The 15,069-nt window shown below is 44.3% G+C and overlaps 1 protein-coding gene across 2 annotated transcripts in view; it reads left to right on the top strand.

Annotated features, from left to right (window-relative positions):
* APPL1 (adaptor protein, phosphotyrosine interacting with PH domain and leucine zipper 1) overlaps positions 1–15,069 on the top strand; it is a 1,282,591-nt gene that overhangs the window by 946,591 nt on the left and 320,931 nt on the right. For both annotated transcript variants that reach the window (XM_044078766.1, XM_044078765.1), the window contains exon 13: positions 6,975–7,031. In XM_044078766.1, coding sequence (XP_043934701.1) covers positions 6,975–7,031 — 57 coding nt within the window. The remainder of the gene's footprint in view (positions 1–6,974; positions 7,032–15,069) is intronic.

Raw genomic sequence — 15,069 nt, 5'->3', positions numbered from 1 at the left:
GGAACTTTTTTGGCTAGGCTTATATAGGCCCTAGGGCCAATAGCCTAGTACCTACCTATTAACCTATGCTTAAATATCAACAGCATGTCATAGGCTTGCTTAAATAGAAAATTATGTTGATTTCTGAATGTGTGGAAAATAGAGTTACAGGATTTATTGCATTCAGCTGAACAAGTTGGAAAGCATACTTTGCAATGTGGTTTTGATTCCTTGCAGGGCCGCCGTAACTGGATCTGTGATAAGAAGGCATGCTTGGCTCAATGAGCAAAATTTGCCTGATCATGTTAAAGCTAAATTGTTGGATGCTCCTTTACAACAGGACAGTCTGTTTGGTAATAAGGCAGAAGAAGTTTTGAAAAAGATGGAAGACAAAGCTAAATCTATGCAAACTGTAAAAGATTTCTTACAAGAGCAGCCATCCAGGTTCAGTAGGCACTGGCCCACTAAGAATTGGTCATTTCCAGGACCTAACAGAGCCACTCAGGTCAAACCCAGACACTCCAAAGGCTCCAGGTTTCAGTCACCAGAAACTTACAGAACAAAACAATGGGGTGTCTCCACCTCCAAATCTGGAAGTAGCAAAGCACCCCCCCCCCACGGTAAACAGTCTCAATGACTTTCCTCTGCCATTTTCAAGCACTTATCTTTTGGCAGCCCCTTTGGGGGGAAAACTAGCACTTCATGCTCAAAATTGGCATCTAATTACCCAGGACAAGTGGGTCTTAAGTATAGTATCCCAGGGATACAGATTTCATTTCCACACGTTGCCAATTCCAAACGGATGGCCAGATCTGCATCCAAATCAGTAGGCAGAGGCCCAGAAACAAGTCATGTCCCTCATGGATATGGGGGCTATTCAACCAGTACCAGAAAAGGAAAAAGGCAAGGTTTTAATTCAAGACTTTTCCTGGTACCCAGAAAAGACAAATCATGGCGTCCAATTCTGGAGTTATCCATTCTAAGTACCTTCCTGGATTCCAAAATTCAAGATGATGACTCTACAGCAGTTACTGCCTATGCTAGGCAAGGATGCTTGGTTGGTAACTCTAGACATAAAAGAGGCTTACCTGCATATCCCAGTCAGGGAATCTTGCAGAAGATACCTCCGCTTCAAAGCAGGCTATTTGCAATACCAGTTCTCTGCACTGCCCTTTGGCTTATCTACTGCACCCAGGGTCTTCACAAAGTGCCTGGCACCAGTAATTGCATTTTGCAGATGAATAAATATTCAAATGTGTCCTTATCTGGATGATTGTCTAATTCCGGCAGAAAACAAGGACACTTCTACAACATCTGGCATTTGTAAAAAGGCTTCTAACATGCCTAGGGTACACCATAAACAAAAATAAATCACAACTTGTACCCTCTCAAATAATTACATTCCTGGGTGCAAGCTTAAATACACCTGCCCAGATGGCTTACCTCACGCCAGGCAAACACATTCAATTGATAACATACTTCAAACAAGTGGCCACAAAAACCCAGCTATCTGCAAGACAAATTCTGCAGGCTTTGGGGTTCATGGCTTCCTGCAGTCTACTAATTCCATATGCAAGACTGCATATGAGGAAACTTCAATGGTACCTAAAAAGCTTATGGAGTCAACATTGTCGCAGCCTGGAAACAATGATTCCTCTCATTCCTTGCCTGCAACAGGAGTTCCTATGGTGGGCAGAGGCCTGCCAACAAAACAAGGGACTGTCATTCATTCTACCCCCTGCCACCCAAACCCTGACTACAGACACATCAGACGCATCAGACTATGCTTGGGGGGCCCATCTGGCAGGGAGATGCATTCAGGGCGAATGGAGCCCAAATCAAATGCACCTACACATCAACCAGAAAGAAATGCTAAGCTGTGCAGAATGCTCTGACAGCATTCAAGGACTTCCTTCAACCAGGACAACTACTGATAAAGATGAACAACACCACAGTTATGTGGTACATAAACAAGCAGGGGGGTACCCACTCCTACCCTCTTTGCAGACTAGCCATGGCCTTGTGGAACACAGCCTTGACTTACCAAATACATCTGCAAGCTCAGTTCCTGCCATGAAAGCAAAATACTCTGGCAGACAAACTAAGCAGAAACCTTATGTGGACCCACACAAATGGAAACTGGATCCACAAATCTTCAGCATGTTGACACGAAAATGGGGGAGCCCAGACATAGATCTTTTTGCCTGTCCCCACAAATATCAGTTGGACAAATTCTGCACAAGAATTCATCACAAAAAAGCTTGGAAAGTGGATGCTCTATCCTTCAGCTGGAAAAACCTGTCAGTCTTTGCCTTTCCCCCTCTGCCCCTGCTCTCCAAGGTTTTACTAAAAGTCAAACAAGAAAAAACAAAAATGATTCTGATTGCTCCAGACTGGCCTCGCCAACACTGGTACCCATTTCTACGGAATATGTCATACCTTCCTCTGTGGTACCTGCCTCAGACACCTCATCTATTGTCTCAGCAGAACTATCAAATTCTGCACACTCAGCTCCAAATTCTGAATCTTGCAGCATGGGTAATCAACTAATTTCACCAGTCACATCTCTCAGTAAATTTGTGATGGATGTCCTTTTGGAGGCTAGAAGGCCTAGTACTAGAAAATCTTATGCTGATAATTGGAAAAGATTCTGTGCCTGGAACGAAGCACAAGGAATAAACACAGCAATGCCCAATATTCCTAGATTCTGCAATATTTAACTGAGATGCTTCAGAAAGGCCTATCTTTTTCTTCTATAAAAATCCATGCCTCTGCCATCTCGGCTCATTACAACACAGAACCTCCTCTCTTTTTTTCTCATCCCCTGCTAAAGCAGTACCTCAGAGGGGCCAACAATTTGAGACCTCCCAGGAGAGCACCAACTCCTGCATGGGACCTCAGTTTTGTGCTGGAAAAACTCACCCTACCTCCTCCTTTTGAACCAGCTGCTACTGTGGATATAAAATTTCTTTCTTGGAAGACAGCTTTTCTGTTAGCAGTCACTTCAGCTAGAAGGATTTCAGAACTACAGGCTCTCATGGCAGTGGAACCTTTCATTATCTTTTATCTGGACAGGGTGGCCCTCAGGACCAATCCATCCTTTATGCCTAAGGTGGTATCCAGTGTGGCTCTTAATCAGACCATTCATCTGCCAACTTTTTTCCCAAATCTGCAGAACAAGGGGGAGCGAATTCTGCATTCATTGGATGTACACAGACAACTAAGAGTCTACTTAAACAGGACAAAATCTCTAAGAATGTCTGAGCAACTACTGGTGGCCTTTGCTGCAGGGGCAGAGGGGAAGGCTATTTCAAAGCAGACTATTTAAAAATGGATAAGCCATTGTATTTGTTTCTGCTACATGCACCATGGTAAACCTGTCCCCAAGGGGATCAGATCCCATTCCACCAGGGCTGCATCTACCTCTGCAGCTTTTCTCAGAGGGGTTCCTACCAGAGACATTCTAGAAGCTGCTACCTGGATCTCAGTTCATACGTTCACCAAACATTACCATTTACCTCTCTTTTCTAAATCCAGGGCAGGCTTTGCCACTGCTGTCTTGCAGGGCCTTATAGCTGCTCCTAATGCTGTATAATTCCATCCTCCCTTCCATAGCTTTGGGATTCTACCCAAATATAATGACTGCAACAGTGAAACACGAAGAACATAGTACAGTTGTGTACACTTACCATAAATGTAGATGTTCGAGTGTATTCACTGTTGCAGTCCAGGTTACCCACCCGCCAGCCCCCTTTTTCTCTCTTATTGTACCTCTTCTTTCTTTTACTATGCTGAAAAGCCTTTTTGGTGTATTTGCTTTTAGTTGAAGGTAAATTTTTTGTGTTCTAAATTACATGTGTATATATGTATATATAGATATATATATATATATATATATATATATATATATATATATATATATATATATATATATATATAATTTTTGATCCCCATTTGGGGGGCACCTGACATCTGGGGTAAGAAAAACTGATTCAAATGGCATTGGCTGCATGTTTTATACCCCTGACGACCTGACGTCATGGAAGAGGAGACAGCAACTGACGCAGGACCCAAGACTTTGTTATTCAGGCTGACTGAGGGCAACCTACCAGCAGAATACCCAAATGTAATGACTGCAACAGTGAATACACTCGAACATCTACATTTATGGTAAGTGTACACAATTGTACTTTTCCTGGTAATATTAGATTTAAAATATGCTCATCATCCCATCCGTATTCATCCAGACTTCAGGCATTTATTTAAAGTTTTGTGTGCCTGGATCACATTATGAGTTCTCTGCCTTACTATTTGGAATATCCACTGCACCAAGAGTGTTCACAAAGTGTCTAGCTCCAGTTATAGCTCATTGCAGTCTACAGTATCCACATTTTTCTATATTTATGTGACTTTTTTATCTTTGCAGAGTCTTATTTCAAAGTGTCAGGAATCTCTCACTTGGGTCAGAGATCTCTTAAACAAATTGGGATTCCAAGAGAACATTCAGTCTTTTTTAATGCATTCACACAGGATTATGTTCCTGAGGTGCTGGCTAGACAGCTGAGTTCAAAGAGTTTTTCTTCCACAGGAAGAAATAGATCTATATCTAGCTCTGTTTCTAAGGTTTTCCACTTTGACTGTGAGGGAATATCTCAGGCTTTTGGACCTCATGGCGTCAATGATTCTCCCTGGTAAGACTCCACATGAAAGATATATTGGTATCTGAAGTCTCTCTGTTCCCAGCACAAACATCATTTGCCTTTTCAAACACCTGTGCTGGGGTTTGTCAAAAAATAAATCACTTGATGGAGACATCAGATGTCCTTAAATCCAAGTCTTCCTTTCTCCCTCCCTATTTCAAAGCAGTCAGTCATCACAGACACATCAACCTTTTCTTGGGGAACAGTTTCAAGAGAGGTAAAGGTGCAAGGTGTGTTGGACAGCAAGGACAAGAGCAAGCACATCAGTATATAAGACTTGCCCTTGTCAAGGCACTCACCTCTCTGAATCATGTTTAGTTCCTGGGACCTCTTCAATTTGATACAGACAATTCCACAGTCATGTGGTACAGCAACAAGCAAGGGGGAACCACATTGTACCCCCCCCCACTTTGCAGACCAGCCATGTAAGCTTGGGATACATTTTCACAGCACAAGATGAGCAGGACAAGGGCAGAACCCCACAAATGGAAACTAGATCAAGGGGACTTCTAAGATTTGATCCATCTTTGGGGAGTTCCTCAAGTAGACCTATTTCCTTCCACTCTAAAAAAAAATCACCCGGCAAGATTCTGCTCCGGGACTTTATGGAAGAAGACCTGGAATACCTTCCTTTTTCTTTTTCTTGGGCAGGAGTGTTCCTGTATCCTATTCCACCCTTTCCACTGATATCCAGGGTACTTCTGAAAATTCAGAGGGAATGCCACAGGATCAGTGCCGTGACTCCCTTCTGGGGCAGGAAGTCATGGATTTTCTTCCTGTTTCACTGTTGTAGTCCTGACTTGTGGGATTTCCTGCAATGAAAGCCCTTGGCCAGCCTGACTATGAGAAAAAAATTCCCCTCCTCCTTAGGCTGGAGGACATCCTAACAGACGTCAGTGCACTTGGGCAGATGTAATGATGGCAGTCTTTTCTTCCCTGTAGAGCCCAAAGCAGCGTTTCAGTGGGTTGGTCAGTCTGCATCTGAGAGAAGTTGTCAGAAAGATAAGTACTCCATTGGAGAACTCTTTTCTCTTGCTTTAACTCATGTTAGATAAGGTAAAGAACTGTTTCTGCTGTGGTAAGCAGATCCCACACAGAGACTTCCATTTGCTTTATGTTACCTGTTTAGGTCTGGAGCACAATGTCCCTATATGCCGTTTTTTTGCCTATTTTAATTCTTGGATAATCAGACGTAGGGCCGAGATCTTAGCTAGATTCTTTAGTCTTGAATCTACTCCTCAGCATCCGATGGCATCCTCTGGTCATTCAGTGTTGAGCAGCCTAGGAGTAAGAGGGAAAAAGATGACCTCAGAAACTTCCAGGCAAGGGAGTTCTAGGCCACAGGCATCTGCCAGAGAGCAACAATGACTCACCCACCCCACTCTCCTTGCCCCTCCCCCCTAGGAGGAAGGCTGTCTCTTTCTAAGCAAAATTGGTCCCTCATAATTTCAGACAAGTGGGTTCTAAGCATTATTTCAAATGGTTACAAACTCACTTTCAAAGAGTGTTTAAAATACCCAGGCTACCTGGATATTCCTCTAAATCAAAAAACACAGGCCCTCTCTCAAATCCAGATTTTGTGCTCTCAGGGATCAGTGGAACAAGTTCCAGATCATCAGAAGGAAATAGGATTATACTCCAGGCTGTTTCTGGTTCCCAGAATAGAAGGCTCTTGGCATCCTATCTTAGACCTGTCCACCCTCAATCACTTCCTTCTGGTTCCAAAATTCAAAGTGTTGACTCTTCAAAAACTCTTGCCCATGATAGCCCCACAGACCTTTATGGTCTCACTGGATTTAAAATATGCCTACCTACACATTCCCATACAGGAATCATACAGAAGCTTTCTCCTCTTCAGAGCAGGTACTAGTCACTTTTAATTTTCAGCACATTTTTCCCCTAACGGATTTGTTTTTCAATTGAATTGTACAGGTTCTAGGTCACATTAAAGGTGGGAAAAGTTTTGAAATGATTTATTCTGGTCTCATTTTTTTATACCGCAAAAACTTGGCATTTTAACAGGGGTGTGCACACTTTTTATATCCACTGTATCTTATGTATATATTTCTGCTATTTTATGTCATTGAAGTTTTTCTCCATGTACCTCCACTGAAAAGGGGTTTTATTGTCCAGTCGGACTTTCCCAATAATCAAATGTAAGCAATAAATAAATATAGTTTTAATTTATTGGTGTTTCTATATGAATATATTCAGCTTTACAGACAAACACATTTTTACATTTTAGTAGCATGCAGTGTAAGTGTTAACTCTGACAGTTTTCATCTTTTTTTCCAGTGGATTACTACAATCAACAACATTTCCAAAAGAATCTACCTTAGTGAAAATCCGGAGGTATAGTGCTTCTATAATAGTTTATTACATAGTGTTTCTTCATCCAGTCAAAAAAATATATATGCAGGGACTAAATATTCATCTAAGTGTGTGGACCTGCATTTTATTTTTTAAATATGGACTTCATTTAAAATTGTATTGTCATATTGCCATCTAGGCATGTTTGTTAACATTTGTGTCTGTAGTAAATTAATTCATCTTTTTTTGTAATAATGACATTCACACTAAGTGGTAATGTTTTACACTTTGGAAAATAATGGGATAAAACCAATTGTTGTACAGTAACTTGAAGCTAACTTGCATAATAGAAACGTGGAAACAGTTCCTGGAAGTATACCAGTTACAGATTCAGAAATCATTTTATTGTGTACATTTAGACCTATTTTCTGTAGAAAAGATTTAAAGTAAAGGGTTAAAAGCAAAATGTCAGATTACTAGGTACAGTTACTGGTATAAAGTCAGGAACAGTCCATAAATGGTATTAAGACAGGAAGCATAAAGTCTAGCTTTGCATTTTCCCATGTCTGTCACTGGTTGAGCATTTCCTGACTGCAGTCAATTAGTTAAAGTAAGAATTGGTGTTAAAACTGTCCATCATCATGTGTTTCCAGACTTGCATATACCTCAGGCATCAGACTGCATATACCTTGTCTGTAAACAGGATTTCCTGTGAAATCCTTAGGAGCACTTATTGGTGCTGCCCATGTTGAAAGCACCTGCTCTACTCACAGTTCATGTAAAGGTATTGTAGAGTGGCAGAGCGATCCACTTATCTTTTTTTTATTTTATTTTTTAATTGTTATTTCATTAGCAAGGATTTATTTTGCACAGAAGTTAGGTCTTCTTTCCTTTGTGGCTTTATCCTTTCAGCCCCACTCCTTTTTTCTGTCTTCCATTTGAACTCCTTCGGGTAGCAGTCCTAACTCATAGTTACAGCTGCACCATGCAGGAATTATAATCTTAATTACCATTGCCAGGACTCATTCTTCCCAGCATTTTAGTTTCTATGGAAATTATCTTATAAGTTGTTAGGGGATTTGAATGGGTCACTGACTTTCATTTTTCCATTCGGAGGTTTCAGTTAAATAAGCAGAACAGCGTCAGAAGGACAGGATACCTTTAAGGTTTCAATTAGATTGGTAGAATACAGAACAGCTTCAGAGGGACAGGACACCTTTAAAGTGAAAAACTACAAAGTGTATAGCTATCTGATGACGGTGGCAAGTAGAATGTGTGAAAAAAAACTAGTCTTGCTTCTGTTGTAGTCATTTTATTGTGGCAGAAATACCATGCTTCAGCTGGCTTTGAAGCAACATGCAGTGCATTTCACAAAATAGCAGTACCTTTGATCTTAGGTTCATAGGTTTATACTACATGCATCCTGATTGGTCATCTTTTAGAAGCTTAGCTGTGTCACCCAATAGATGAGTTAGCTGATTCTCACTAGATAGTAAACTACTACAGTATATCGAAGTTATGAATGCATGCTGTCCCATTCAGTCATCATGTCTGGTTTTGAAAGAAACAAGAAAAGTGCTTTTTACATCTCCCACAGCTAACCATCAGCTGCCACAAGCTCTTCTCCTCATTTGCTGGGTCTGTTGGACCGGCCTTAGCCCTAACTCCCACCCCCTTACATTAGCCTTGCCAGCCATGCACTCACTGCCCTCTGGAGGTTCTGCACACATGCACAGCCACCCTTTTTAGCAGCTTATCGTGGTGGGTTTTGGACACCTCCCATACCCCAGGATACGCCAGCTGACATCATCTGCGTACTCCCATTGTCCCCCTGAGGCCCCTTCAGTACCCATGCTGTTAACTGAGCACTGGTTATCTGAAGCGAAGTAAGGGCTTTATCCAGCTATGCCAAAGAGATGCTTCAAGGGAACTGTGATTTATAAACTGAGCCTTTTCATGAAGAAGATGATGGGTTGGGTTTAGGTACCTGTCGCATCAGCAGGAGTTGATAATATGGTGGTGGAAGTTTGTTTATAGAGTTGGTATTGGTTACACTGATAGCTCAATAAGGGTGGAGGCAGTGAAAAACTGTGGGGGTGTTAATGCCCCAAAAGCCTAAGCATGAACTTCCCCCACAGAAGTCTGTATAAAACAGAATATATAGAGATATATATTTTTGCTTTTAGTCCTTCAAGATAGCTTAGGTTACATAAACCAGTAACTGTATTGATTAGATATTTCTGTGACTTTTCACATTGGCCTGCATGTTTAATGAAGTAATTGCAAAAAGAGGAGTTATACTCGGTAATGAGTGTAATAAGGGAAGAGTAAAGTGGAATGATAGCATCTCTGAATCTAGAAGTTTCACACCAATAAGCTTGGCTATGTAGAAGACTTTCCTAATCACAGCCGAAGCATAGTGATCAAAATTCCTAATCACAGCTGAAACGTAGTGATCAAAAGAGATCTCATTGTCTACAAAAGTAATCATGTCTTTAGCGGTCAGTCAGTTTTGAAGTGGTGCTATTTATATGAAATGAGAGTATTGCATTTTCAAAAGATGACCATAATGCATTTCTTGCACTCTAGGGTGGGTCATGATTGGCACCCAGGCATTAGTTTTTGTCAAGACATTATTTGGGGAATCGGAGAGATCATGAGGAAATTGTCAGCTGTACTCAGTTTGTAATCAACTGCAAACTCAGTTAATTACAGCCTACTGACCTGTGGCTCTAAAAAGTAGATGGCAAAACATAGGAAGCCAAGGACTGAGCTTCACAGGAATCAGCGTAGAGTCAAACTGCAAACAAACTACTGAAAAACAGCAAAAAATAGGCAGGCAACAGTAATTCTTAAACGTTTATGGTTAGCACTTTTGTCAAGTATTCTTACACTCAACTTCATCAGACCTGTTGTCTCCTGCAGATGGCCACACTCTGATGATGAGCTTGGGCGTTGCCCACTTGAGTACTGATTGTACTGTCTGCGTGGGTTTTAACTTGCGCGCTATAAAGGACAGGAAGGCTAAGCTGGCCCTAAAAGGCCTTCTACCCACTTCTGAGGCGGCTGCCTTGGCCATTGCTTTCGGTCACAGCAGCTGCTGTGGCCGCCTCTCCTTTCTCTTTTGCCCTTGCTTCTCCTTCCTCCCAGGCTGGGACTCAGCCTCCCGTTTCTAAGCCTGTGGAAGTGGAGTGGAAAAGGGGCAGAGAGAAGGAGAGAGAGCACAAATCCGACAAGCACTCTTCCAAACCAGAGAAATGCAAGAGGTCTCCGGACCTTCCTTCTACTCCCGCCAAAAGTCAGGCTAGGATCCGTGACTCCCCTCAGCTCTGATCTCCCAAGATTTTCCCCAGAGCCGGAGGAGACGCGTCCTCCATCTAGTGCCTCAGTTCCTCGACCTGCCAGGTCGGAGTCCGTGGCCTCGTCGAGATCCACGCATAGCTTATCAGAAGTTGATATGGATAAAATGATGAGGAGGTTCATTCGTACCCAGATCCAGATGGGGGTCTTGCCGGCCCCCTCTCCCTTTGGAGGGGGGAGCTATCTTCCTTTTTTTCACACCAATTTCTCCTTCTCCGATCCATCCTCCAGGTTCGGAGTACTCTGATCGGAGGATGGCCTTAGTCAGGGGGTCAGCGCCGACGGTACCACCTGTCACCTCGACGCTGGCAGCCACCTGAAGCATGTCGGATCTGACCAGTTTGGATCCAAGTGGCTCTCAGAGCGGAGCTTGGGTGTCGGATCCAAGGGAGTGGAACTTTTTTCTTCGGCTCTGGTGTTGTCGGGCCAAGTTCCCTCCCTCGGAGCTCCATCTACTTCGGGCCCGGGAGAGCAGCTTCCTTATTGGTACCCCAGGAGGTTCGTTCTCCCTCTGCGTTTGGCGTGGTATAAAGGGTTCTCTCCACTGGATCGAGACCCTTGACTATTTCCTTGGATAACGCCCAACCCCCTCGGCTCTGTCTACGCATCATATCATTTTACCAGAGGGACAGCCCATGCACGAGGAGCCCCAGACGGTTCCCCCTGAGGAACAAGTGGCTTGTGAGTTCCCCCAGAGACACCCCACCGGAGACGTGCCTCGCAAGCATACTTGTAAGAGGAGGCACTTGGACTCCCACGAGTCCCTCACCGAGGACATGGATTTGGATGATGGGGAAGGTTTCCCCAGGTCACCTCCCAAGGATGTCTCATCATGGAAATCCTACGCCAGCAGGGAGGTTGGTCCACCCGCAAACATTCTTCTGACGAATCCGTGTTCCTGGTGGCTTTCGCCATGGGCCCATCTACTTCCTTGGTGTCCCCTCCCGCAGATCCCCTGGTGGACCTGGTCACCTCACAGGCCTGGAAGGAGCCAGACACCATGGAAACAATTCCTTAACGTCCGGATAAGATCTTAAGTCCGCCATCAGATAGACCGGCGTGGAGCAAGGCCTCCCCCGTACATGCTATGGTGTTAGCAGCAGCCACAAAAAAGGAACTAGCCCAAGAGAGTTCCTTAGTTCAACCTCCTAACCAAGAGTCACGAATGATGGACCACTTAGGGAAGTGGATTTATGCATCAGCAACCTTTTCTATCAGAGTGCTGAACTACCTGGCCCACGTCACGAGACTCCAGAGCAACCTGGTCAAGGAAATGGCTTTGTCTCCTCCTAAGTCCATGTCGCAGGAGGACAGGCACACATTCTCGATGAGGATGGCCACTTTAAAAGCAGTCTTCAACATGTCCATGCAACTCCTCTCCCATGTTACTAAAGGAGCGGCTAGGGCTGCTGGGTCCGGCGTGTCCATGAGGCGCAACGCCTGGCTCAGAATATGTCAGTTTTCGGAACCTTTAAAGGCATCTTTTGACAATGCCCCTTATGACAGCTCTACTCTTTTTGATAAGACCGTCAAAGACACTTTAGTCCAGAGTGAGAAGGACAAGAAGACATGGTCTGCCATCGGAATCCGCTTTTCGAATCCTCAAAGATCCTTTTCCCGAAATTAGAGAGGGCAAAAGAAGATGTGGTTCCAGAAGTTGCAGTATTCCCAAGACACTCAGGGATCTTCTTCTCCCAGAGGCAGAGGGGGACAGGATAGACACTGGCCCAGAAGCAGAGGGGGTCCAAGGAATTTTGGGTCTCGAGAACCTTTCTCAGACAGGACCGGACAGCAACCCCGAGGGATTTCCTGACTGCTCTATAATGGAGGCAGTTGGGGGACGATTGTCATTGCACCTGGCAGCATCTGAGTCCGTAACATCAGACCGCTGGGTACTTCAGATCATATGCAGAGGATACTCTATCCCCTTTGTGGTTCCTCCCAAACCTCCCAAACACCTCCCGGATGTACCACCCACGCAAAGGGAGGCAGCAGCATGGGAAATCTCCAAGCTGCTAGAAAAACGAGCCATCGAACCCAACACCTCATATCAGTCCGGATCAGGCATCTACTCCAGGTTCTTTTTGGTCCCAAAGAAAATGTGGGACTTAAGGCCCATTCTGGACCTATCTACCCTGAACCTGTCAGTTGCCAAAGAAAATTTCAGGATGGTCACACTACAGTCCATCATGCCGTACCTGCAGGTGGGCGACTGGATGTGCTCGTTAGACCTCCAGGATGCCTACTATCGCATAAAGATGCACAGAAGCTCCAGGAGGTTCCTCCGCTTCCAGCTAGTTGTCAATCATTACCAATTTTGAGCCGTACCGTTTGGTCTCACCACAGCCCCCAGAGTGTTCACCAAAGTGATGGCAGTAGTAGCGGTTCAACTGACGCTTCAGGGAATTCAGGTGTATCCGCACCTGGACGATTGGCTCCTCACAGCTCCCACCAGGCATCTACGTTCTCAAACCAGGGATTATTTCTTAAAGCTTGCTCTACAATTGGGGATTACAATCAATGCATCCAAATCACTTCTAAATCCTGGCCAGGTGATAGACTACATTGGGGCAAGGATAGACACACTACAGTGCAAAATCTTCCGACCATAGAGAGAGCACAAAGCCTGAGGGTGCATGTCTCCCTGATCTACCGTTATTATCTTCTCTCGACAGAATCAGTGATGAGGGCTTGAGGTTCACTGGCAGCGACCATAACGCTTCTTCCATGCGCCCAGTTACATATGCGAGTACTACAGTGGACACTAGCGGTACAATGGTCCCTGTTGGAACTTCTGTTATTGTGTCCAGTACACCTCAGTCGAGTTTGTCGGTCGTCTTTTCTGTGGTGGATATGCTGTCCAGAAATCTTGGAGGGACGACCTTTTGTTCCAGCCCATGTCCAAGCCACAGTGACCACGGATGCCTCCCAACTTGGCGGGGGGCATTGTTTGGGTAGGACAGTCCAAGGCCTGTGGTCCCCTGTCGAGACTAGTTTGCACATAAATGTTCTAGAGATGAGGGCGGTCCTTTTGGCATTACAGGCTCTTCATGCCTTTTTTCCTCTGGGAGCCATTGCAATTCAATCAGACAACATGTCAGTAGTTTGGTATGTCAACAAACAGGGAGGGACCAGATCTTACCCCCTTTGTCGGGAGGCCATGAGAGTGTGGGAATGGGTGATCTCCACAGGTCGCTTTCTCATAGCAATGCACATTCCGGGATGGTCCAGTATTCTAGCGGATGGGTTAAGTCGGACTATTCTGATGCCTTACGAGTGGTCTCTGAATCATTCAGTAGCAGAGCAGATCTTTCTGGAGTGGGATCAGCCTTGCTGCAATCTCTTCGCATCTCCTTCCAATGTGAAGTGCAGTGAGCTTTTTGCTCTGAACCCGCTGCTGGGATTGTCCCCCAGAGATGCTCTAATCCATGCTTGGCTTCCCGGTCTTCTGTATGCTTACCCTCCAGTACCTTTTATTCCGAAGTTTCTACAGAAAGCTTGTTGACTGGGGAGCAAAGTGATCCTCATTGCCCTATTTTGGCCTCGCCATGTATGGTTTCCCTTCCTTTGGTCTCACCTTCTGGCTCCACCTTGGGTCTTGGACCCCATTCAGGATCTGATTTCACACCCATTGGGGGTTCCTCATCTGAACCTGGACAGTTTGAAGCTCATGGCTTGGCTGCTCCAGTTCCCATGATCGCTAGGACTCCTGGATTATCCTCTTCAGTTAGGTGTATTTTAGTGGCAGCTCATAAGTCTTCAACCAGGAAGATTTACCGCAGCAAATGGAAACTTTTTCCTTTTGGGCTTGTCAAAGAAGTTTAGACCCTTTCATGGCTCCTATTTCTGCCATTCTTGATTTCCTAGCTAATATTTTTCAACGAGGAACAAGCTCTTCTACTATAAAAGTTCAATTAGCTGCCATCTCTTATTTTCACGTGGGTGAGAATTCTGCCTCCCTGGCCTCTTCCAGACTGTGTAAAGCCTTTATCAAAGGTACTTTGCTGTTACACTCTGGTCAAGGATGCTGTTCCTCCATGGGACCTTACTATGGTTCTTCAAGCTTTGGTCGCTCTGCCTTTTGAACCTGCTGCAACCACATATCTTAAGTTCTTATCTTGAAAAACAGCATTCCTGGTAGCTATCACCTCCGCTAAAAGGGTTTCAGAACTGCAAGCTTTGTCCATCAAAGTTCCATATATGATTTTCCATAAAGATGGTTTCCCTTTGGACCAATCCGTCCTTTCTTCCTAACGTTGCATCGCAAGTTAACATCAATCAGACCATTAATTTACCTGTTTTCTTCCCAGACTTTGCTAATAAAATGGAATACAAACTCCGCTTGTTAGATGTTCATAGACTGTTACGATTTTATTTACACAGGACCAAAAACTTCCATAAATCCGATCAATTGTTTGTGTCCTTCTGTAAACCCTTTTTGGGTAAACCTATCTCCAAGGTCACTATTGCTAGGTGGATTTCCTTGTGCGTCCTTCAGGTCTATAAGGATAAAGGTGTGTCTCTTCCGGGTCAGGTGAAAGCTCGTTCTACTAGGTCCATGGCTACTTCTATGGCCTTTTGGTCTAGAGTCTCACTGGATGATATTTGTTCTGCAGCTACTTGGTCCTCATCTCATACCTTTATTTCTCACTACAAATTTGATTTGACTTCTAGAAGGAGAGCATCCTTTGGTTCCACGGTGCTCAGGAATATCCTTCCA

Source organism: Protopterus annectens, chromosome 7.part1, assembly GCF_019279795.1.
Source record: "Protopterus annectens isolate FY-2018-M chromosome 7.part1, PAN1.0, whole genome shotgun sequence".
In the NCBI taxonomy this organism is placed as follows: Eukaryota; Metazoa; Chordata; order Ceratodontiformes; family Protopteridae; genus Protopterus; species Protopterus annectens.
The sequence above is the reverse complement of the archived record's forward strand: the minus strand, read 5'-3'. Positions and strand labels throughout refer to the sequence as shown.